This window comes from Diceros bicornis, chromosome 22 (genome assembly GCF_020826845.1).
Source record: "Diceros bicornis minor isolate mBicDic1 chromosome 22, mDicBic1.mat.cur, whole genome shotgun sequence".
In the NCBI taxonomy this organism is placed as follows: Eukaryota; Metazoa; Chordata; class Mammalia; order Perissodactyla; family Rhinocerotidae; genus Diceros; species Diceros bicornis.
The window spans coordinates 54,844,891-54,868,258 of NC_080761.1; the positions used below are offsets into that span (position 1 = coordinate 54,844,891).

Genomic DNA, 23,368 nt, shown 5'->3' on the forward strand with positions numbered 1-23,368 from the left:
TTGCACATAAGTTAGATCCCTTGTACTTTCCCAGAGCTCACTGAGGCTCTGTTTATTTTTTGTAAGACTTTTTGTCTCTCTCTGTTTCAGTTTGGAAATTTTCTATTAACCTGTCAAGTTTACTGATTTATTTTCTGTTTTATCAGATCTGTTGTTAATACCATCCAGTGAAATTTTATTGGAGATTGTATGTTTTAGTTCTTCCTCTTGATTCTTTTAGTTTCCATCTCTCCTGAAATTACCCATGTCCTCATTATACTTTCTTCTGTGCACTGTTTTCCATACTTACAGTTCCTTAAAGTCCTGGTCTGCTGAGTCTAACATCTGGGTCATCTTTGCTTTTGTTTCTCTTGACCATGGGTTATATTTGCCTGTTTCTTCACATGTCTGGTAATTTTTTATTGTATAGCAGTCATTGTAGTTTGTACTCTAGATTTTGTTACCTTCCTCAAGCGTGTTCTATTACAGCAGCCTGTTAGATTACTGTCAGATCACCTGAAGCTTATGGAGTTTAGCCTCAGGCTTTGTTAAAGTGGTTTATTTCAGTTTATTCTTTGTGCTTTTGCTCTGGGGCCCCCCCCCCCAAGTTGGAGCTATAACTTCCTCTGCCTCACTCAAGTAGGCCACCTGTTTATTACAGGCAGACCCTTTCATAACAAGAACAATTATGAAAATGGTTTTACCACTTTTAACAAAAAACTGGGGAAAAAGTTACCTTCCTACACAGTATGCAAATACATTTGAATTTTGACATGGATTACTTTTCAGCTATAAAGGAGCCTACTTTTCTTTAAAGGTCATTCATTATTTCTATCCAGGAATTTTTCTAAGCTTTTCTTCAAACCAATTTTTAGTTTTAGCATGTTCCATCGGGGGGCAGGGGCCAACAGGCCCCACCATCTTCTCAGCCCTTCGTGAAGAGCCACTTTCTGTCACAGCTTGATGGTCCTTTCTCTGTTTCCTTTCCATCTCCTCCTCCTTTCCTGTTGCCTTTTTTAACCAGTCTTGTGGTTATTTCTCTCTGTCCCCTCCTTGACGGTGAACTTGTTGGTGTTTGTTTCTTCTTCATCTGTGTCACTGCCCCTTAGATCAGTGCCTGCAGCATTAGGAATGTAGGAGATTTCCAAAATTGGATTTCCATAACATTGATGTTCCGCGATGTGGTGAGCACATCTGTGTCGCTTGTGCAGTTTAAGGGATTTTACAGATGGCACTTAGAGTGCCAGTCGCTCAGAGACTGGTTTTACAGACTTTCTCCAGCTCTGTCACTCTCCAGAGGTCCTAAACTATGCCAGGTAAAGATAAAATATCATTCTGTTTGAAACTAGAAAGTAATTCCCACTTATTTTCTCAAAACTTAAAGACCTGAAGGATCAACCACTTCTGTTTGTGTTTTTGGACATTCTCTAAAATTCAGATCGGAAGCCCGCTGAGAGGAGTAAGCTGTGGATGAGATGTGGTGGCCTCGAGCCCCTTCTCAGCACGTCTTCCCTCCACCTCCATTGCTCTCCCCATCCTGTGAGTACCTGACAGTGGCCTGGGAGGAGCCCACAGCAAGGGACCAGGCGTTCTATTCCTTGACTCTTGAAGTGGAGAGAAGAAATTGCTCCCACTTGTGGGGTCACCCTGAGGGACTGACTGAATCAAACCTCATACCCTCGGCATAGCTGACATTAATCAGAGCATGTGCCTCCTAATGGTTCTCCTAGCATAGTGGGCACGTGCCCTGAACCCGACCTGCAGTGGCATGTAGCACACACACCGGGTCTCACCGGGGCGGGGGGACCTGCACTTGTGCTGGTGTGTTCAACAAGCATAGGCATCGGTTTTAATCTAATCAACAGTTAACTCCAGCTCACAACTAGTAAAGAGGGGTGGGTCGGGTGTGTATTGTTAGCACATGTGCTTGCCTATTTAATCTACATTTAAAGGTTCCGTGACCCAAAGAAATAATGGCCGGTGAGCTTGAGAGAAAGGGCTTCCAGCTCTTGTTGACACCAGAACATCCTTATTTAGATTACTTATGGCTCCAGGTTCTTTTCTTTGAAAAAGAGACTTTCTTCAGGGGCTGGGAAGACAGAAGAGGAGGGGGAGAGCCAGAGGCAGCTGAAGAGGGGGTGTTCCACCAGACCCTTTGTCTCCACTGTTACAAGTGTCCAGATTTTGCATTTGTGAGAGAGCTAACATAGGGATTTTTAAGTCCATTTGGTTAAATTGGACACAACACAGGTTTCCTTTGGGGATGGTCTAAATCAACGTACAGTGGAATGACAAGTGTTATTAGGCTTATGGGCAGGCTGCAGATTTGCTAGAAAGCAGGTGACTTAATTGCAGGCCTGAGGCACTTGTCGGAAGCTTGTCCTGGGAGCCCAGGCCCCCTCTCTTTTGCCCTAATATATCTGCTGTGGCTCACTTTTACTGGCTCCCTGGAGCATCCTGACAGCCACTTTAAAAAGCATCTGGGTACCTAGAATGACTGATCTCATTGGCTGAAGGCAAGACTAACAGGTTCTACCAAAAAGAATTTAGCACAGATTCCAATGGGGACGTGTGCAGGCTGTTCCCTGCAGGCTCTGGGAAGGTCGGACTTTGGGGCCAAGAGGGAAGGCCACTGCTTCTGGGAGTCTCCCCTTTTCTGTCCCCCATCTGTATACACGTGGTCTGTGTGTCTACATGGCAATGATGAGGTCACACCGCTGTTGTAGAGTAAGCACATCTCGTTGTGCAAATTCTTTGAGGGCCAGACGTTTTGGAATCCCCTCCATTGCTTCCCTCCATTTCACATTTCTCTCCTACAATCTAATGGTAGCATACAGTTTCTGGATTATCATCGTTTTCATAAAAGCCTTGCTTGCAAACATTGAAAGCTTATAGGGATGTGCTGTAATGTTTCTGATGTTGTTTAAGGGTAAGATGAAACATGTTAATGTTTAACAGTCTGTGTGTATTTATACATATACGTGAACACATACCCACCCATGTGTACACTTCACATTTATAATCCATCTTTCACACTCAATTAGTTCTCCCCTGGTTCTATCCCCTCCTTAAAGATGCTGGAATTTTTTTAAGTTAATTGACTTTATATTTTAGAGCAGTTTTAGGTTTACAGGAAAATTGAACAGAAAGTACAGAGTTCTCATGTAACCCCCCCCCCACATCTGCACATACAGTTTCCCCTATTAGTAACATCTTGCATTAGTGTGGTGCATTTGTTACAATCGATGAGCCAATATGGATACATTATTATTAACTGAAGTCCACAGTTTACGTTAGGATTCACTCTTGTACATTCTGTGCATGTGGACAAATGTGTAATGACGTGCAGCCACCATTACAGTATCATGCGGAGTAGTTTCACTGCCCTAAACATCCTCTGGGCTCCACCTGTTCATCTTCCCCCAATTTGCTAGCCCCCACTCGGCAAACACTGATCTTTTTTCCATAGTTTTGCCTTTTCCAGAACGTCGTATAGTTGGAATCCTATAGTATGCAGCCTTTTCAGATTGGCTTCTCTCACTTAGTAATGTGCATTTAAGGTTCCTCCATGTCTTTTCATGGCTCATTTGTTTTTAGTGCTGAATAATATTCCATTGTCTGGATGAACCACAGTTTATTTATCCACTCACCTACTGAAGGACATCTTGGTTGCTTCCAAGTTTTGGCAATTATGAAAAAAGCTTATAAACATCTGTGTGCAAGTTCTTGTGTGGACATAAGTTTTCAGTTTATTTGGGTAAATACCAAGGAACAAGATGGCTAGACGGTAAGATGCTGGATTTAAAAAGAAAAAAAAAATAATCGGGGATACTTACACCTTCCAGTGTGCTTACAGACTGTGTGTTTTCCCAGAGACGACTACCATGAGGAGGGGTTCTGCCAGCCTTATCGGGGAATCGCCTGTGCGCGCTTCATTGGGAACCGGACCATCTACGTGGACTCCCTCCAGATGCAGGGGGAGATTGAAAACCGAATCACAGGTAAGAGCTGCAGACCTCTGTTTGGAGGCAACGCGCATGTGTGCAGCCGCCTGTTGCCGCACAGACGGTCCCACCTGTGTGTTTTCTTGGTTATTACCCCAGACAGGGAGCCCCTGTTCCATGTCTCTTGGATAGAAGGCCAGAAACCTTTCTTAGAAGCAGTTGCTCTTGCCTCCATGGTTTATCCTAAAATGTTCCCGTTTGTATGTTCAAATTAGCAAGTGTAGGTTGCATAGAAGATACTTCTAACATACTGAATTAGGCCAGCGTGTGTGTCCAAAGCCCCAACTCGCCTTGTCCTCACTGCATCGCTGGGGCCTCCTGTCCCAGGGCTGCCACCCTCGTGCAGGCAGCCCGGTGCCCATGACATTCATTCTGCTTGACCTCTCTGTTCTGCCTTTCCTGACTCTGTGCCCTCTCGGAGCTGTGCTGGGTTGAAAGATACACAGGTCTGATTTCAGCTCTCTGGGAGAGAGGTTTGTAGGCTATCAGCCGTGCGTGGGGATGCTGCAATAAACTCAGATCTGTGTCAGCCTCGGTTCCCAGGGACAGTCAGGTCTTCAGGTGCCTGCCTCACAGCGGGAGAAATGAAGCAGATCATTTAGGAATGAAGCTGCTCGTCGTTCTCCGTCTCTTAGGAGTTACCCTCTCTGGTTGGTTGTTAGCTTTCAACAAACCAACTTTTCCACGTTGATGCAAAGGTCTTCTTGGGGGAAATCCCTTGAAAAGTGAGAAAATGAATTAGGACAAAGCCCTCCTCCTCCTATCTCTGTCTCCCCACAAACACACACATGTTGTTCTCTCCAGACTCTAGAAGGATCAAGGAAAACCTTGTGAAGCCGGCAGGTGTCCGAGGTTAACTGGGTTCTCTGCATGGTAGTTCTTGACCCCAGTCGCCCACTAGAGTCTCTGGCCGACCTCTGATGCCGGCCCCCGGGGAGATTCTGATGGGGCTTGTACAGCACTGCCCTGAGAAGGGGCGAGAATGAGCATCCAGCTGGAACCCTGGCCTTGTCTTTCACCCTCAGTCTGGAGGGTGTGAGGTCATGGTCACGGAAGGGGCTGTCTGGCCCCTGGTTGCAGAGTCCCCTGAGGACAGGACCAGGTGTCCAGTGAGAAATTGGAAGGGCAGTGATGGGACCTGGAGGATCCTAGAAGGTGCCATCTTGGTCCACGGGGAGAATGTTTAGAAAATCTTGGTGTCTCTCATTGGAAAAGCTTTTTATGACACTTAAAGCAGAACATCTCAAACCTTTTCGACAACAACACACAGTAAAAAGTATCATGAATTAGTATACGCATACATATATTTCATAGAACTGAAATGGGTTACAGGAAACAACATTCACCCTTACCAAAAGCAGCACACTCTATTTTTCTCCTCAGTTTTATTTCATTAAAGAAAAAAGTTGGTTACAGCCTTAATCCGAACCATGCCCTCTGACATCCTCTGTTCTGTTCTAATCATCTTTTAAAATGCTAGCCACAGATTCCAGAATTAATTTTACATCCTACTAACGGGCAAACACTGATTCAAGGTACAAGACTGTCCCTCCATCATTTCTTCAGGAATTGTTTAAAGGATTGAACAACTCAGATAGTGAAGCAGACTGACTTTATAGCAGTTTTTAGATAAACGTTTAGGATGAAGAGTCCCTAGATTTGTGGATTTTTGAAAAAATAAATTTGAAGTTGCTCTGGACTGAGTGACTTGTGGTTTAGAGACTGTGTTGATTGTGGAGACACAGGCTCTGTTTTGAGAGCTTGCTTGTTGGAACTAGTTCCTGGGATCTGGAAGCTTCCCAGGGAATGGGCCCCAAGAAGCCTTCAGAGTGACATGCAGGGTGGACAACAGCGAGGACTTGGGTTGTTAGACCTCCTCGGTGCCTGCAATTGGACTTTCAGAAAGAAGCCCTCTCGTGATATGTTCTGAGGGGAGAGGGGTGAAGAGAAATCCTAAAAGGGTCAGCCATGGCATCCTGTGGGTTGATTACCCCAAGAGAAACAGCAGGTTGGGCTCCCTTAGACAATCTTTCCCTGCCTGGGGATCAAGGCCAACTCCACAATGATGGGATTGAACTGGTTCAAACCTTGGTCTTCGGCCAACTCCCAGAGACCCTGCCCCTTAACCTCTTACCTCTCTGTTCCTCAATGTTAATATTGGCCAGAAGGACTAAGGACGATGTGACCAGCACGCTGCAGAGTGCCCGGCACACGGCACTGCCTACACCTCATGGACACAGCCTGTTACCAGACCCTCCTTGACCATTCATTTTACTGGTCATTTTACAGGCTCCACATGGGCTTTCATTCCCCAGGATGCAGTCTCAACACATCATTTGACAGATAAAGACACAGGCCCAGTGAGGCCTGAATGACCGGCAATCCTATAGTAAATAACCAGCAGGGCCAGAACCAGGGGACCACTCCAGCTCATCTACCCTGGTGGGGTCTCCCCGGGAAAATGGGCCAGCAGCGCCACCTGCTGGCCTCCCCAGGCACGGCACTACAAGTCATGGGTGGAGCAGGGGCGTCCCACAACTAAATTCCATCCTGTCCAGTTTTCTTCCCTCTCAGCAGGGTGGGTAGCCCAAGGGGCCTCTCTTCCTTTAGCGGTCCAAGATCAAATGGTTAGAAGTAGGTCCTTCACAGGTCAAAGAGGGGTGGGCCTTCTGCCTGATGCTCTCCTTTGAGCCCTGGCTGCACAGCCTAGAGGAGAGGGCGAGAGCCCACTATGGCACCCCTGCCCCGCTCACCCGGCCAGACCTTATCTCTGCAGCCCCCACCCCTTCCTTTCTGCAGGTCAGGCGTCTGTTCAGTCCCATCACACACAGATGTCCATCCTGTGACGTCTGGCCTCTGAAAGGCAAACCAACCCACCAGGGCTCCAGACCCTCCTGCTACAGTGGCTTCTCTGCCCCCCTTTATCACAAAACTCTCCCTGATGCACATCTCCCCACTCTGCACCTCCTCCAGCTGCGGCTTGGCCTCCCAGCACTCGACCTGCAGGCTCCCTTCACCCCCTGCCCGTCCGCCCTGTCCTCGTCTTACTCCAGTCCCGCTGACTTCACAGGGCTGATGGTCCATCTCTCTGCACTCTCTCTTCATCCTCTGGGGTGCCCTTCCCCGCTGCTGCATCCTCTGCTGGCAGACCTGGGTTGAGGGGAGACTGAGGCCCAGTCCTTGTGCCTCTTCTCTAATCTCTCCTAGAAGTCGCCCAGCCCCTCGGCTTCACATGCCGCCCCGGGTTGCAGAGCTCCCAGTTCATGGCAGGGCTTAGGAAGGGCTTTTGGGTCTGAAATCGAATCTTCCTGTCATGGAAGAAGCATCTAGCTGGATGAAATCTTGGGCCTGGTTTTCCTTCTTTGTTGTTCCGCTTTTGACGTTTTTAAGTGAAGCCCTAGGACCAGGACTTTCTTTCTGTGTCTGGTGCAAATCAGGGCGGCTCACGTGCTCCCTGGAGTCTTTCTGGTGGGAGAGCCTCTCCAGAGTGGGCGGAGGACTGGGTGGGGGGCGGGGGACGGGGCAAGTCCCGCAGGTGAGAGATAGGGACCGCGGATGCCGGGCGGGACATAGGGGCGGGAGATGGGGGGAGGGGGGCACCGGGCCGGAGATAGGGGCCGGGCCAGGTGTCGGGGCCCCAGCGTGGGCCCACACAGCCCTGACGCCGCCTCGCCCCCGCAGCGGCCTTCACCATGATCGGCACCTCCACGCACCTGTCGGACCAGTGCTCGCAGTTCGCCATCCCGTCCTTCTGCCACTTCGTGTTCCCGCTGTGCGACGCGCGCTCCCGGGCGCCCAAGCCCCGCGAGCTGTGCCGCGACGAGTGCGAGGTGCTGGAGAGCGACCTGTGCCGCCAGGAGTACACCATCGCGCGCTCCAACCCGCTCATCCTCATGCGGCTGCAGCTGCCCAAGTGCGAGGCGCTGCCCATGCCCGAGAGCCCGGCCGCCGCCAACTGCATGCGCATCGGCATCCCGGCCGAGAGGCTGGGCCGCTGTGAGTCCCCCCCCACCCCGCGCCGTCGGGGCCAGCCCCGGGACCCCATCCTGTCCCGGAATCCTCGCAGCCCGGGCCCCTGTTCCGGGAGGGCAGTCACGTGGGGCTTGGGGGGTGGTTGGAGCCCCTCAGCTCCAGGCCTGCACCCCAGCCTGGCCCCTGCCAGCCCAGTAAGTCACTCTGCTTCTCTGAGAGGGGCGTGCTCTCGGTGCTGGCCGCCGGACGCTGTCAGGGCATTGGGGAGGCAGGGCCGACTTCAAACCCGCCTTGCGATCTACAGCACCTCTCATCATTCACTGGGTCAGGATTGCCACCCTCCATGGGGGGACCCAGGAAGAGGCTGCCTTCCTGGGGGTTGTATTCACTTCTTTGGCTAGACCGGGGCTTCCGGGATACCCGCAGGGCTCCTTACCAGGGCACTCGGAGCCTGGGCTCCAGACCGACTGCACACATCCACCTCCAGGCCGCAGGGCTTACTCCGGGTGACCCCCAGCAAGTTGCTTAAATACAGGTTTCCTTGTATTACACAGGGATAGAAACTACTTACCTGAGAAGTTGAAATGAACGTTACATGAGTTTCTATTTAGGAGGTTCTTAGAATAGTGCCTACACATGGTAAGCACTACGTAACCATTCAACAAGCGCACACCCCCAGGTCTGGCTGGGGAGCCCTCCCAGTCTCCTCAGTGGAGGTGGAGTGATGCTCCGGGCTCTGCTCACATGTGGCTGAGCGGGCGTCCTCACTGGGCAGCTAAGGGGACGTCTGAGGTTGTGGGCCAGGCCTGGAGATTGATCTGCCCTCCTGCACAGTTCAGTTTTGCTTCTAGTGCAAGTGAACAGGAGGGTTGACATTCTCATTCTGGATTGGGGGTGTCTGGTGGGTCCCAAAGGTGGTTTCAGGGTCAGGGAATAACTTCTGGTGGGGTTTGTTCCCCATATGCATCCCTGATGCACCCCCAGTTTAATTTGTGGGCTTGGAACTTAAGTCATTACTTTTAATGCTGTTTTTCTGGGAAGTTATGTAAAATCTTTGGGTCTTTTGGGAATTCCGGTTTGGGGACATGCAGGCAAATAGTCTGGAGGAGTTGAACAGTACACTCTGTGCCCCCAGAGGAGGGCTGCTTCCTCTTAATTTTCGGGCCTGCTAACGTGTCCTCTCTCTCAGACCATCAGTGCTACAACGGCTCAGGCACAGATTACAGAGGCACGGCGAGCACCACCAAGTCGGGGCACCAGTGCCAGCCATGGGCCCTGCAGCACCCCCACAGCCACCAGCTGACCAGCGCAGACTTCCCCGAGCTCGGAGGGGGGCACGCCTACTGCCGGAACCCCGGAGGGCAGATGGAGGGCCCGTGGTGCTTCACGCAGAATAAAAACGTACGCATGGAACTGTGTGACGTTCCCTCGTGTAGTATGTATTCTCTCTCTTTTTTTTAACGTGTTGACTGTTGCGTGCTCTTTGTGATGTCGTGGGACCAGGAGGCACCTGGGCTCCTGGGCACCCACCCTGTTTCACCACCATGATCATTTGTTTTAAACAAAGCTGTTGCTGGTTGTAAAACTAATATCTGGTCACTGTGGGATGTTTTAAATTATAGAAAAGTCTGGAGAATGATGTGCAAATATCCCCTAATTTCACCACACAGGGGAGACTGCTATTTACAGTTGGGGGCCCTTCTGTCAGCCCTTTTCCCACGTGTGGTCCTGGCATCTTGTTTCTCCATTAACATTGTCACATAATATTTCCCAACATTAGCAAAAATGCCTCCCGTTACAGTTACAACCAGCTCCTCAGCCTGGCATCTGTAGTTGGGGGCACGACACCTCCTGCTCCCCTCGCCTCGCCTCCCGCTCGGCTCAGCTCTCGCATGTAGACTTGGCAGAGTGAGGCAAAAATAGAACTTAAATCTCTTCACCGCTTTCCCTGCTATTTCTCTGTTATATTGTGAATAGGAGAAGAGTGTATAGTTAATGGATGCAGACTTCACAAACATGATCATCCCTGTATCTCAGTCGTTTACGTCTCACCAGCTCCAGTTGGCCCAGGTACCCAAGACCCAGCTGCCGTCTGAGTCTCACATCTGGGAACCTGGAGGGAGAGGGTTGGTGGAGAATGACTGTGAGATGATTGATAAAGAGAGGTTAATGGGTGAAGCAAAGCAGGGCTCACCCTGCACCTGGAAACCTCCTCCTCGCGGCCTGGGGCCTCCACCCTGCCGCTGAAGGACTGAGAACTGGTGTTCGTTACCTTCTGAAAGTGTGATTGGGCAGTTCCAAATTTGGCCCTCCCTTTAACTCAGCAGTTCACAAACAAATCTTTGAGTGTGTGTTCATTGCAGGAATACATTTTAAGAATGAAATGTCAGTGGTTAGACGATAGGATAGCTATTCATCTAGAGTAGATATAGATGCTACGGTTGTTTAAAACAGTTTCCTGCAAGTAAGGATGTCATGATGTCCTATTAAAGGGGAAAAACAAGTTGTAGGGCAGTAGCTTGCTTTCTCTCTCTTTCTTTGTAAAAGACACAAAATGAGTGAAAGGTGTGTGTGAGCACACATAGGCACTTGTATTTCATGGACGAAGTTTTGGAAAGACACACACCAAACTTGCAGCAGCAATTTCCCATGACCTATAAAAATGTTCAAATATAAGATGTTTTTACAATGAGCAGGTATTACTCCTGTAAGTAAAAATAAATCAAAACATAAAGAAAAATGTGTATGTTCTTTGACCTGGCAATTCCAGGAATCTTACATTGCAGAAATATTCGTACTTATAGGGCAGAAATGCAGGGATATTTATTGCAGAATCACTTTTAATAGCTAAATAAGAAACCACTGTTCAACTGATTGCTGACCACTAGGGGCTGGTGGGTGGTAAGTGAAGTGTGTCCATACCATGGAACAGAGTACAGCTACTGAAGAACAAAGGCCTCGAGCTGTCTGTTCTACATGAAACGTGGTCTGAGATACATTATTCTGCCACAAAGCCAGGAGCAGGAAAATATGAATGATATGGTTCTATTTAAAATGAATTCTATTTAAAATTCTATTTTAAAAAGCCATATGAAACTACTGCTTCTGTATGTCAAAATAGTTGAATATTGGTTAGCCCATGTTCAACTTATGTAGTTAGGTGAACCTCAACCTGTTAACAATGGTATATAGCCTTTGGTGAAATGGGGTATTAGGAATATGCACTTTTCTTTAATACTACAATTATTAATAAGTGTGTGTTTTGTTGGTGACTTTAACAAGATTATGATAAAATAAATGGCCATACAAATATTTGGATGGTGCTCACATCTCTGATCTTGGCCTGAGGGGCATGGAATCTCCCTGAGCCCTAGTAATGAAAACCCCAAGTCTCCATGCCCCTGAGGCCTCTAGAGCATCTGGCACCAGGAGGGTTTTGTGTGTGTTTTAATTTGATTTTATCTTATTTTGGAGGCTGGGGGAAGACGGGGTTGGAACAATGCTTTTTTACTAAGGTGGTGATAATATTCATCTTTAGAACTGAAGTAGCTTTTTCAGGGACCACATTGACCAGAAGTCACTTGTTGGCTTCAGATGGAGAGTTCATTAGCCACTAGACCCAGGGAGGGACGCCCTCGTCCCGTGTAACTGCTCATGAGGTTAAGGAGAGAGCTGCAGGGGGGGGAGGGGGCCCTCTGCAGAAGGCGCAGAAGACAGTTCCGCCTCCTCACAGAGCGGAGCGCGGCTCCACCTCAGAGGTGTGCAGGGCGCCTGGGGCCTGGCTGGCTTCCGCCTCTCAGCCGCTGTGCGCTGTGCCCTCTGTGAGTCCTGCAGAGGGAGCCAGAGCGCTGCCCTTCGCTGTGGAAGATGGGGCCGTGCTGGAGGCCTCAGAGCCCACATCTTACCGTCGTTTTTCAAGAATGCTGGCGCCCCTGCCGCCTGTTGCGTTGGGCCAAACTCATCGGCCACAGGTGCTCTTTTAAATCCAATGCATTTTTAATTAGTTTCTTGAAAGAATATGTGTTCGTCATACAAAAATGTGGGAAATCCTAAAATGTTGAGTGAAGAAAAGGATCATTTCTAATCCCACTGCCGAGTTTCCTTCGCCGAGGACGAGTGGCAAATGTGTTTCATCATTTCATAAAGACGACATCGGACAGAGCAGACGACTGTCTCCCCTGGTGTCCCAGCATTAGGCAGGGGACTAGCAGTGTCATTACCACTGCAATGGTAAACAAACCTTCAGAGTTCATTTGTTTCTTGTGCTTGTGTTCTGATTTGTTTCTGTGGTGGGCGGTTCTGGATTAAGTCACAAACGTACAGCAGGATGTGCATTTTTTGGTACATCACTTTTTCTTATTTAGGTTTGGTGGGCAATTTTGCCCCTTTGTGCAATTTACCTGATTATCCACTGTGCTTAAATATTTCAGTTGGAGGTGGGGTTGGGCTGGTGGTGGAGAACTTGGAGTTGACGAGGGGGTGTTTTCAGAAAACTCAAGAAAGCCTTGCTGTTCACAGGCCCCCAGGACGGCAGCAGGATGGGGATCCTGTACATCCTGGTCCCCAGCATCACCATCCCCCTGGTCATCGCGTGCCTCTTCTTCCTGGTCTGCATGTGCCGGAACAAGCAGAAGGCGTCCGCCTCCACGCCACAGCGGCGCCAGCTGATGGCCTCGCCCAGCCAGGACGTGGAGATGCCGCTCATCAGCCAGCACAAGCAGGTCTCCTGCCTCGTATTTAAGGGGCGGCTCCCCCGGGCTTAACCTCTTAACCTGGGGATGGGTTACCTGCGACATCGGGGTCCTTAATTTACTTGATACACATAATTCTTTTAAACTGTCCTTCATTTTGCTGTTTCTTCTTTAAAACATATGAGGACATTTGTGTACTCAGGAAATAAATGGTAGGTGTGTTCGGGACTCGCCGTCCCACAGGTAATGGGCTTCTCCGTCTACCTAGACGAGCCCTATTAGTGTGGGTCCCAGAGAGCTGTCCTGATTCGGATGCTTCAGCTGTCCCCATGGGAGGACACAGGAAAAGGCCTCAAGTTGCCCCCACCACTTGAGGGTCACTGTGGCATTTTTAAGGGACTAGGGCCTGTTTCCTGGTCAGTTTGGGGTTGGGTTGGTTTTGCTTTGCTTCATTTTTCGGGGAAGGATAGAGCAACAGTCTCGGAGTGGAAGTGGGAGGACAGGCCACTGTCCCACGTCCTAGGAGCTCTTAGGGTGGCGAGAACACGCTGAAATGCAGCACAGGAGACAGCCTGCCACAGCTTAAGTGAAGGGCCTTTATGTTAACTGCACGCTTTGGGGGAAAAATCATTCCTATCTGGGCTTCGAAGGGGGGAGTGGACTCACTCAGCTCTGTGGTCAGGAGTCGCTGTGTGTTTGCTGGGGGCAGAGGCCTGGATGGCAGAGAGACACAGGGAGCCTCTGAGAAGGATGGGGGCCAGGCACACAGAAGGGGCGGGAAGTCATAGAGGCTGAGAGGTGCAAATCCTAGGGATCCCCTTCCCCCGTGTGGTGTCACAATGCTTCTAATCGAGAATCTGATCAAGAGGAAACAGCAAAACAGGCCCACTGAGGAGCATCTGTCGAGCAGCTGACTTGGACTCTAAAAGTGACAGAAATCGTGGGAAGTGCCCCGTGGGGTTCGTGAGAAAAAGACACTGGGTCTCCTGTGATGAGCAGTGGTGGCTGGACCTCACCGGGAGGCACGTGTCAGGGAGCAGCAGGAAAGGCCCCGGGTGGGGACACAGCTGAGAGTGCACGGATGACTCGGGGACAGCTAGAGCTCAGCCTGGCTGGGGAGGGTGTGTGTGTGAATAGGTGTGTGCACACTCACACACACTGCCATGGGATCTTGGCCGTATTTGGGGGGGACCTGATTTGCAGCCTGGTTGGGACCTGTTGAAGGTTTCAGGTAGCCTCATGGTATCAGAGCAGAGAGCAGTGTGCAGGGCAGGCTGGGTCTGGGGTAGAACAACCAGTGGGTCCTCTGCAAGGCCGTGCTGGCGGGGGCACAGGGTTGCCCCCAGACCCCCTTCCCAGTCCCCCCGCTCTTCCTTCTCCTGTTGCGGTGACAGAAATGTCTCACTGGGGCTTCTCTTCTCAGCAGGCCAAACTCAAGGAGATCAGCTTGTCCACGGTGAGGTTCATGGAGGAGCTCGGGGAGGACCGGTTCGGGAAAGTCTACAAAGGCCACCTGTTTGGCCCGGCGCCGGGTGAGCAGACCCAGGCGGTGGCCATCAAAACGCTGAAGGACAAGGCGGAGGGGCCGCTGCGGGAGGAGTTCCGGCACGAGGCCATGCTGCGGGCGCGGCTGCAGCACCCCAACATCGTGTGCCTGCTGGGCGTGGTGACCAAGGACCAGCCCCTCAGCATGATCTTCAGCTACTGCTCGCATGGCGACCTCCACGAGTTCCTGGTCATGCGCTCGCCACACTCGGACGTGGGCAGCACAGACGACGACCGCACGGTGAAGTCCGCCCTGGAGCCCCCCGACTTCGTGCACGTGGTGGCGCAGATCGCCTCGGGGATGGAGTACCTGTCCAGCCACCACGTGGTCCACAAGGACCTGGCCACCCGCAACGTGCTCGTGTACGACAAGCTGAACGTGAAGATCTCCGACTTGGGGCTGTTCCGCGAGGTGTACTCGGCCGACTACTATAAGCTGATGGGTAGCGCGCTGCTGCCCATCCGCTGGATGTCACCCGAGGCCATCATGTACGGCAAGTTCTCCGTGGACTCGGACATCTGGTCCTATGGCGTGGTGCTCTGGGAGGTCTTCAGCTACGGCCTGCAGCCCTACTGCGGGCACTCCAACCAGGACGTGGTGGAGATGGTGCGCAGCCGCCAGGTGCTGCCCTGCCCGGACGACTGCCCCGCCTGGGTCTACGCCCTGATGATCGAGTGCTGGAACGAGTTCCCCAGCCGGCGGCCCCGCTTCAAGGACATCCACAGCAGGCTCCGGGCCTGGGGCAACCTGTCCACCTACAACAGCTCGGCGCAGACCTCGGGGGCCAGCAACGCCACGCAGACCAGCTCCCTGAGCACCAGCCCCGTCAGCAACGTGAGCAACGCCCGCTATGGGGGGCCCAAGCAGAAGGCCCAGCCCTTCCCGCAGCCCCAGTTCATCCCCATGAAGGGCCAGATCAGACCCATGGTGCCCCCGCCCCAGCTCTACATCCCTGTCAACGGGTACCAGCCGGTGCCGGCCTACGGGGCCTACCTGCCCAACTTCTACCCGGTCCAGATCCCGATGCAGATGGCCCCGCAGCAGGTGCCCGCCCAGATGGTCCCCAAGCCCGGCTCCCACCACAGCGGCAGCGGCTCCACCAGCACGGGGTATGTCACCACCGCACCCTCCAACACGTCTGTGGCGGACAGGGCAGCCTTGCTCTCGGAGGGCACTGAGGACACGCAGAACGCCCCGGAAGACGCGGCCCAGAGCCCCGTGCGGGAAGCCGAGGAGGAGGAGGACGGCTCCGTCCCTGAGACCGAGCTGCTGGGAGACAGTGACACGCTGCAGGTGGACGAGGCCCAGGTCCAGCTGGAAGGCTGAGGCGCGCGGGGCTGTGGGGCACTCGGGGGGAGACTCGGGCTGCCTTGAGCAGTGAGCCCCCGGCGCCGGTGGGCTGGTTGCAGTCTCACCGCGTGAAGTCCTGCTCCTCTGTCGTCCTCTCGTGCACAGAGCTGCCGCTGGGGCCACCTATTTGGTTGGAGGTCTTTTAACCAGTGGCACCTCACCAGGCAGGGGTGGTGGCCCAGCAGGACCGTGGTGACCCTGACACCACCTGCATTTCCCCGAAGGTAGATCAGTAGTGAGCAGTGCCTGCACTTTGAAGGAAAAGAGATGGCATCTTCTCTCTGTATTGCATATGGGTTGAATGGTGCAAAACTTTGGGAAAACAGCCCTGTCAGGGGCAGCCAGGTGGGACCCTGGCCTTTGCGATCCCCAGCGCCTGGCCTGTTGGTTGAGGATGGAGGAGGCTGCTTTCTCTCTCCTGCCCCCCTGCCAGTAATAGTCTCCCTTCACCACCAAAGATGAGCGGGAACAGGCCAAAGCCGCTTGTCACCTGCCAGGGTCCGATGAGAAGTGGGCTTCTGAAATGGGAGTCCCTGCATGAAAACAAAATGTGCCTTACGAGAAACCGACACGATTTTGTATTTTTGTGAAATGATTTTAATTATCCTGCATGTGTATTCTGCCCACTGCTCTGGAATTCAAGGGAAAGTGTTTCTTGGGTTTGGAATGTTACAGAGGAGGCAATATTGTACAGAGCACAGTATTGTTATTTTTTTTAGAACCATGTACAGACCTTAAATGTAATTTATATGGTTTTTGTATGCCATTTTCATTGAAATATTTTGAGCTTAAAATAATGACTTAGTAATTTAACTGTTTACCTTCCCCACTTGGGGATATTTGGTTTGCTAGTGTTTGTACCGCGTGTGAGCAAGTCTGTCATTTCAGAGCTCCCGTGAGAGAAGGCCCACAGGCACCTGTGTCCGCGCCCGGGGAGAGCTCTTGTGTAACTCCCACGCCTGGTGTATCCAATAAAGCCACACGGAACGTTTGGCCGGCTCTCTGCAGCTTGTGAGGATGTCGGGCAGCGGGAGGTGCTGCGTGATGGAGACGCCGGCCGGTGATGGTCGGGCGGAGCCCTTGCGGGGGCTGGGGGGGCTTGTCCAGAGCCAGCGCCTCCATTTGAGTGTGGCTGTGCGTTGGCAGAGGAATGATGGGAGCCAGTTCCACTGCTTTTCCCCTGGTAATGTCTCTGGGTGAAGCGATTGCAGATGATGTGAGGTTGGTGTTGGTTTTAAACAGCTCTCCCCTCCTGAGGTCCCAGGGTCCCTGACGTTTTTAGCCCTGGAGCCTGGCACTTCCCAGGGCCCTGGAGCAGGGCTGGGGGGTGAGGCAGTGAGGGGGAACGGGCCCCCTTCACTCCCTGCCCGGGCCACCTGTGCCTCTGGTCCTTGGCAGTGCGCCCCCTGAGCCAGAGTACACCTGGACCAGGGTCACCTGGGGGGGTCAGTGGCTCCAGGGCTTCCAGTTGGGGGAGGGGCACTGTAACACCACCACAGCCCGGGTGAGGCCTGGAGGCCTTCTGCCAGCCAGCAAACAGCCCCCAGGCCCTGGCCCTTCCCCCAGATGTCGCCTGGGAGGTTTCTGTGTTTATTGGAGTGGGTCCACAGCCCTGGGGCCCGGCGGGGCTCAGCTAGGAGTTTGCTTCCCGAATGTGGGCAGTGGTTCTTTAGCCTGCCTCAGAATCTCTCCCAGGGCTTGTCACAAGAGGAGCACTACCCTCGCTGCTCCCAGGCATGTCTGGGCAGGGCCAAGAAAGGGCATCTCTAACAAGCACCCAGAGGGTGCTGATGCTGTAGTCAGGGTCCACGGAGAGCCACTGAGGCACAGAATTGATTGATCTGGATTGTCCAGCACCTCGGGTCATCCTGAACTTCAGGTCTGTCCTGTACACCCCTCACCCCACTGCTGTAGCATAATGCTGCTCACGGATAGAGCCACACAAAGAAAGAAAGAAAATGTGTACATCCTGAAATCAGAGAGGACTCTTCCCTGCTTGGCGGAAGGAAGGAATGTGATTGGGGTGATGACTGGGGTCCCCTCGGAGCCCCTCTCCCGGCAAGTGTGGTCCAGATCGCATATTAAAAGAAGTCAGAGTGAAATGGAGCCACTTCCCACTTCCACTGATCTGAAAGAGGAACTTGATTTATCTCTAATTTGGTCCACCTGATGATTTAACTGTTGAGCTGAGACCTGAGAGTGAAAAATGGGAAATAGTCCTCTGGCTGCACAGTCGGGAAGGCGAGCCACTGCTTAAGTTTACCGTCCCTCAGCCCCCAGACATGACCGGGAGGCTGCAGCCCGCTGACAGCACCGCAGAGCAAGCAGCCAGGTTCTGCAAAAGACGTTCGGAGGGTTTTTTGGTGGAGTGGGGGAGGTTTTGATTTGGGGGATTTTTTTTTTTTGCTAAATATAGCATTTGTTTGCTATGGCTCATTCTAACTGTAAAATCTTGATGCATCTTTAGGAAGATTATTGAGCTTTTAAAGTTCATGCAGTTGAACAAAAGTGACTTAATTGGGATGTTCCAGAACAACTGATGTTAGAGCTAAGTTGTGTGATTCAGATAATGTCACTCGTCCGTTCCATCCAGCAGGCTGCCTCCCACAAGAGGGAGATTTCCACAGCTACTGAGTTTTAATCAAGCCAGTGAAGCCACAAATACCTTGTACACTCCTTGTGTTTTTTGATAAACCATCCTTGTTGAAACGATCTGACAGGGCCATGGCTAACTTTTCTGTACTAATTTTAGGGTATTTGACTAAATGCCACAGTATACAACCACTTCCCACTAAATCCACAAAAACTTTCTCTCCACAGGGACGCACTGTCTCAATGTGCTGCCTTGGGGTTTGTTCCACCTCTCCATTCAGTATTGATAGCTGTTTTCGGACAGTTTGTGATTTTACAATTGTGTCCAAAACGAATCTTACACAGACGTTGGTTCTATGTGAGCTTCTTATGGACACATCTGAAACCTTTTTTGAGATGAACTTGTGAGAAGGAGGTTGTATCAGAATAAATTGACTTCAGAGCGTTATCTCAAAACCCTGTCACTGAGAGCCATGAGGTCAGCCGTGCTCAGTAATGGGCTCTTGAAGTAAGAGCAATGCTTTATTCAGGTAGAGAAGGCCTGGATTTAGGTCACCTGACACCAACACAGAAGGACTTGAGCCTAACTGTCAGGGGTTCACACTTAAGACAACAGTGCTTTTACAATATTGTATTTCTTTTTCAATTTCATTTATTTTACTGAATAGCTAATACATTCATATAGTTTAAAGACACAGTGAGAAGTCCCTCTCCCATCCCCCGCCTTCCCCCGACTCCAAGTAATGACTGTTATTGGCTTCTTGTGGATCTGCCCAGTTTTTTATGTCTATATAAGTAAACATACCTATATGTTCTTATATTTATCTCTTTTTTTTTACATAAGTGGTACCTTCTCTACAAATTGTTCTCCGCCTTGCTTTTGTCGTGTAGCAGTGCACCGTGGGGATTGTTGCCTGTCAGTGGACGGGGGTGTGTCTGCAGGAGGTGTTTCTAGAATGGCCCTGCTAGTGAGTGAGGGCAGGAATTGTAAGGGGGTGGTATTGCCTCCCACGGGGACCTGCAGTGTGCACTGCTACCCTGCTGTCTCAAAGGGCCGGTCCGGGACCCCAGCCCCGGAGTGCTGTTCTCCTGCAGGCGTGGGTGGGGAGAAGGCTGTGCACGGAGCCGGCCCGGGGACACTTGGCTCAGCTCTAATGCATGTTTTTGAAAAGACAGGGCAAGTTAACATTTTCAACTCATTAGTATTGTTTTTTCACTAATTTGTCCTGATCACTCTCTTTCCCAGTCTAAGTGCTGAGATTTTAGTGAAAAATGTTGCCCAGATGCAGAGAGGTAGATTCAGAACCATCCCTTGGGTGTTGGAAGGACTTGGGGGCAAATGCAGGTACCCAGGGGTGGGATGGGACCAAATGACCACTTCCTTGGAACTCCAGAAGTCAACTGCAACACCTCCCCACCCCCAGGATGACAACTACGCCCTCCCTCCATGGAAATACAGCAGCCCCACCCCAGGATGGCAACCACCTCCGCTCACTTCCCCCCAGGTCACCACTGCGTCCACCCAGGAGCTGAGTTCAGATGAACTGTGATACCTGCTTTAATGGGATTTCTCAGGTCTAGACGGAAAGTGGGAAGGGAGCCAGTGTCCAGGTGGGTAAAAGAGAAATTCGGGGGAGGGAGAGGCAGCCCCCCGTTCCTGTCAGCTCTGTGTTGACCAGGTTTTAACAATTATCTTACCGTCACTTTTTTTTTTACTGCATTTTATATTTTGATGTCTCCCTGCTGTGGAGTCTTTACTGGAAACTGCACTGAAGCCGCCCCTTTCGGGGAAAGCCAGTCTAAACTAATAAGAATGTGGAACCATAAATTTGTTAAGGAAATTCACCCTTACTTTGAGATACACAAAATAATCCAAATTAGACTACAGGAGCCACAGAAAAGACTGAAGAGACTAACATGCAAATTGCCTGAAAGAGGGTTTTTGTGTTCAGGAAGCATCCTCCTACTGTCTGATTTCCAGCCTCAATTTGCCTGATAGAGCTTTTCCCGTAATCGTGCAGAGGCAGACTTCAGCCCCGGCACTCAGTTAGACATTCGTAGGTGTCTGTGTGACTTTCACAGGCTGGGAATAGCGGGCATACCCCCCTGCAGATAGACAACTTGAGGGAGGCCGCGGGCCCTTCCACGTCTGGCCGTCATCCTGTTTCCAGTCTCTTCCACGCTGCAACCTCACACTTCTAACACCGGAGACCCCGCATTTTGTGACAAGAGTTAGTTCTGGCCCCAGGCAAGGCTCTTGCCTTTCCTTCAGGTGGAAATCTTGGAGCTCACCTAGTCCCCCTGGGAATCTTAAAGAAGACTGAGGCACCACTTTTTTTTTAACAGCTTGATTGTGCTATAATTTACTTCTGTAAAAATCACCCATTCTAAGTGTACAATTCAGTGATTTTTAGTAAATTCGCAGAGTGTGCAGCCTTCACCCTAATCTAATTTTAGAACATTTCCATCACACAAGGATCTCTCATGCTTGTCAGCCCTGGGGCCATCTGCTCTGTTTTCTGTCTGAATGGATTTTTCTTTTCTGGACATTTCAGATAAATGGAAGCATACCATATGCAGCATTTGGCTTCCAGCTTCTACTTAGAATGTTTTTGAGGTTCATCCACGTTGTAGCACGTATCAGAAGTTCATGTTATTGTTAACTAGTATTCCACTGTGTGGAGGGACCACATTTTGTTTATCCAGTCATCCATCCATTCATCCATCGATGGACATTAGGGTTTTTCCAGTTTGAAGCTATTGTGAATAATGCTGCTATGAACATTTGCGTATGTTCGTAGGTGGACATATGTTTTCATTTCTCTTGGGTGGATTCCTAGGAGTAGAATTGCAGGGTCATATGGAAAAATCATTGATCTTTTGAAGAAACTTCCAAACTATTTTCCAAAGTGGTTGCACCATTTTGCCTTCCCACCAGCAATGAATGAGGGCTCGCTTCTCCATGTGTTTGCCAGCTCTTGTTATCATCTGTTTTGTTTTAATTAGAGCCATCCACTTATAAGAATATCAAAAGAAAACATTACATGAAAGGACTGAGGTTGCAGGGCAAATTCTATGCATTGTTTTATTAATTCTCACCAAATGCCCCTCATTGGTTTGTTCATACAGTCATTCAACAAGTATTTCCTGAGCATTTGCAGCTGGCTGGATTCAGTGGTGAACAAGATAGGAAACATCCCTACTTTCTTAGGAGGAAGGTTTTTGAACAAGAAATATTGTAATAACAGTATTGTGGTCTCCCTGGGGCAGTAGTATTGGCTGTGCAATGACGCCTTGGGCAGAGCCCCACTGTGTCAACTGATGAGGGTCACACAGGTGTCATTAGATCAGGTCCCTGCACTTGCAAGTGACAAAGAACAGACTGACCCCTCTGGGGGGCTTGGTCCCAGCGTCATCGTCTAGAGCTTGTGACTACAGGTGGCTGAGTCTTTGGAGGCACAGCCCTGCCTCCCTCTGGAGACCCCAACCTTTCCTGGATCTCAGGACACATGGGGGGGCCCACCCCAGTACCCGACACCCCGGGCCTGCCTGTGAACATTGGTGGGAAAAATCTCATGTTCATTTCACTAACCTCTACCTGAAATGTAGCATTTCCTCTTATTACAAATGTAGGAAAAAACCCAAAGATGTGTTCACTGTCCCCGTGGCTGGTCGCCAGTAAAAATCGGTTCTTTTCATGTCACGTTGTGGTAGTGGCAGGTGCCTCGGCCTTTTGTTCCGCTGTCACTGCTCCCAGAGTACACCTGTTATCAGGCCTGCCGTGAAGTCTGGTTACTGAGTTAACACAGAAGCACGTATCTTACACCATAATATTGTTTTCTAAATATTTTGATAATTTCACTATAGATATTTCCTTTGTAATTTGAGTGTTTTATTTTCTGCATTAAAACCATGTATTCGGAGAAGGGACCCAAGTGCAAAGGGTCTGTCCGTGGTGCAGAAAAGGTTAGGAGCCCTCCTTTGTGGCTTCTCTTCCGAGACCACTCCACCGAGTGCCGGCGCCCTGCCCCTCCCAGGAGGCGGCCTTCCCTCCTTCGTCTGCCCAGGCGCTGCCTACAGACTCAGTCTCGCCAGTCCCCCAGCCCTGGAACCCAGGCCATCCTCCTGGTGGCACTGCCACTGACCCACCTTTCCCACCCAGCTCCTCTGTCCACCTTGGTCCCAGGGAGGTGGAGGGGCAGGGGAGGGCTGTTGTGACACCAACCTCCTGCCTACTTTCTCATTCAGTCTCAAAAGTGCACGTCTGGAGCCGGCCTGGTGGCGTAGTGGTTAAGTTCGTGTGCTCCGCTTTGGCGGCCCAGGATTTGTGGGTTTGGATCCCAGGCGTGGACCTACACACCGCTTGTCAAGCCATGCTGTGGTGGTGTCCCATATACAAAATAGAGGAAAATGGGCACAGATGTTAGCTCAGGGCTAATCTTCCTCACCAAAAAAAAAAAGTGCACATCAAGAAGGCGTGGCAACACGAGAAGCAGGAAGCTGGGCAGGAGCACAAACTGGTCCGGCATTTCTTCACAGTAAATATCAGCATTGTTGCTTTTTCCTGGCTACTGCCCTCACAGGCTCCTGCGACACAGTCGACGTTCTCTCTGAGCTCCCCCGGCCCTGGAGGGCTCTGAGGGGATTTGGGCTCCTGTGGGCTCCATCTGCAAGGCCCATGTCTCACCAGGGAGAGCAATGGTGTTTTTTTTTTTTGCATTCAGATAAATGTTCTTCAAGTTTTAATTATTATCTGATAAGGATAACTTAGCAGATCCATCTGCCGGTCCCCTCTGTCCTCTGCGTGACCCCTTAAAATAGTTTTCAGTATGGATTTTATTAGCATAAGATAAACGTCACATTTCTTTCCTCCAAAATACAATTTACCATGTTTGTTTTATGAGACACAGTGATCTGATAAGAGCTGGGCTGATTATGCAGGCCCCATAAATATGCATATTCACTGCACAGGTTGTAGTCTTTTAATAAATTTCTTTAACTCGATTATGAATGAGGACATTTTTTGTTAAAATAACCGAACATGAAAACCTGGTATGTGCAAAAGAACTAGCGTGCTTATGAGAAACGCTCTGCTTCTGCTGTCCTGCAGCTAATGCTGTTCTTCAGAGCAGCTGATATGGATTTAATGGTGAGTGAACCGCTCTGTCCCAAATGCAAACGTGCAGTCTTACAGATTGGGCCACAGAAATCATGACGAGATACCCCCCACACTG

At 50.7% G+C, this 23,368-nt stretch overlaps 1 protein-coding gene across 4 annotated transcripts in view; it reads left to right on the plus strand.

Annotated features, from left to right (window-relative positions):
* The window catches only part of ROR2 (receptor tyrosine kinase like orphan receptor 2), a 205,432-nt gene extending 189,058 nt beyond the window's left edge, over positions 1-16,374 (plus strand). The window contains exons 5-9 of one of the 4 annotated variants that reach the window (XR_009223494.1): positions 3,853-3,980; positions 7,665-7,979; positions 9,145-9,356; positions 12,474-12,676; positions 14,073-14,138. Coding sequence is in view for 2 of the 4 variants with exons in the window: in XM_058566021.1 (XP_058422004.1) it covers positions 3,853-3,980; positions 7,665-7,979; positions 9,145-9,390; positions 12,474-12,676; positions 14,070-15,518 (2,341 nt within the window). In the remaining 2 variants the exon portion in view is untranslated. Of the gene's footprint in view, positions 1-3,852; positions 3,981-7,664; positions 7,980-9,144; positions 9,391-12,473; positions 12,677-14,069 lie in introns of all 4 variants that reach the window. The other 3 variants (XR_009223495.1, XM_058566021.1, XM_058566022.1) reach the window with 3 other exon arrangements.
* The last annotated feature ends 6,994 nt before the right edge of the window (positions 16,375-23,368 follow it).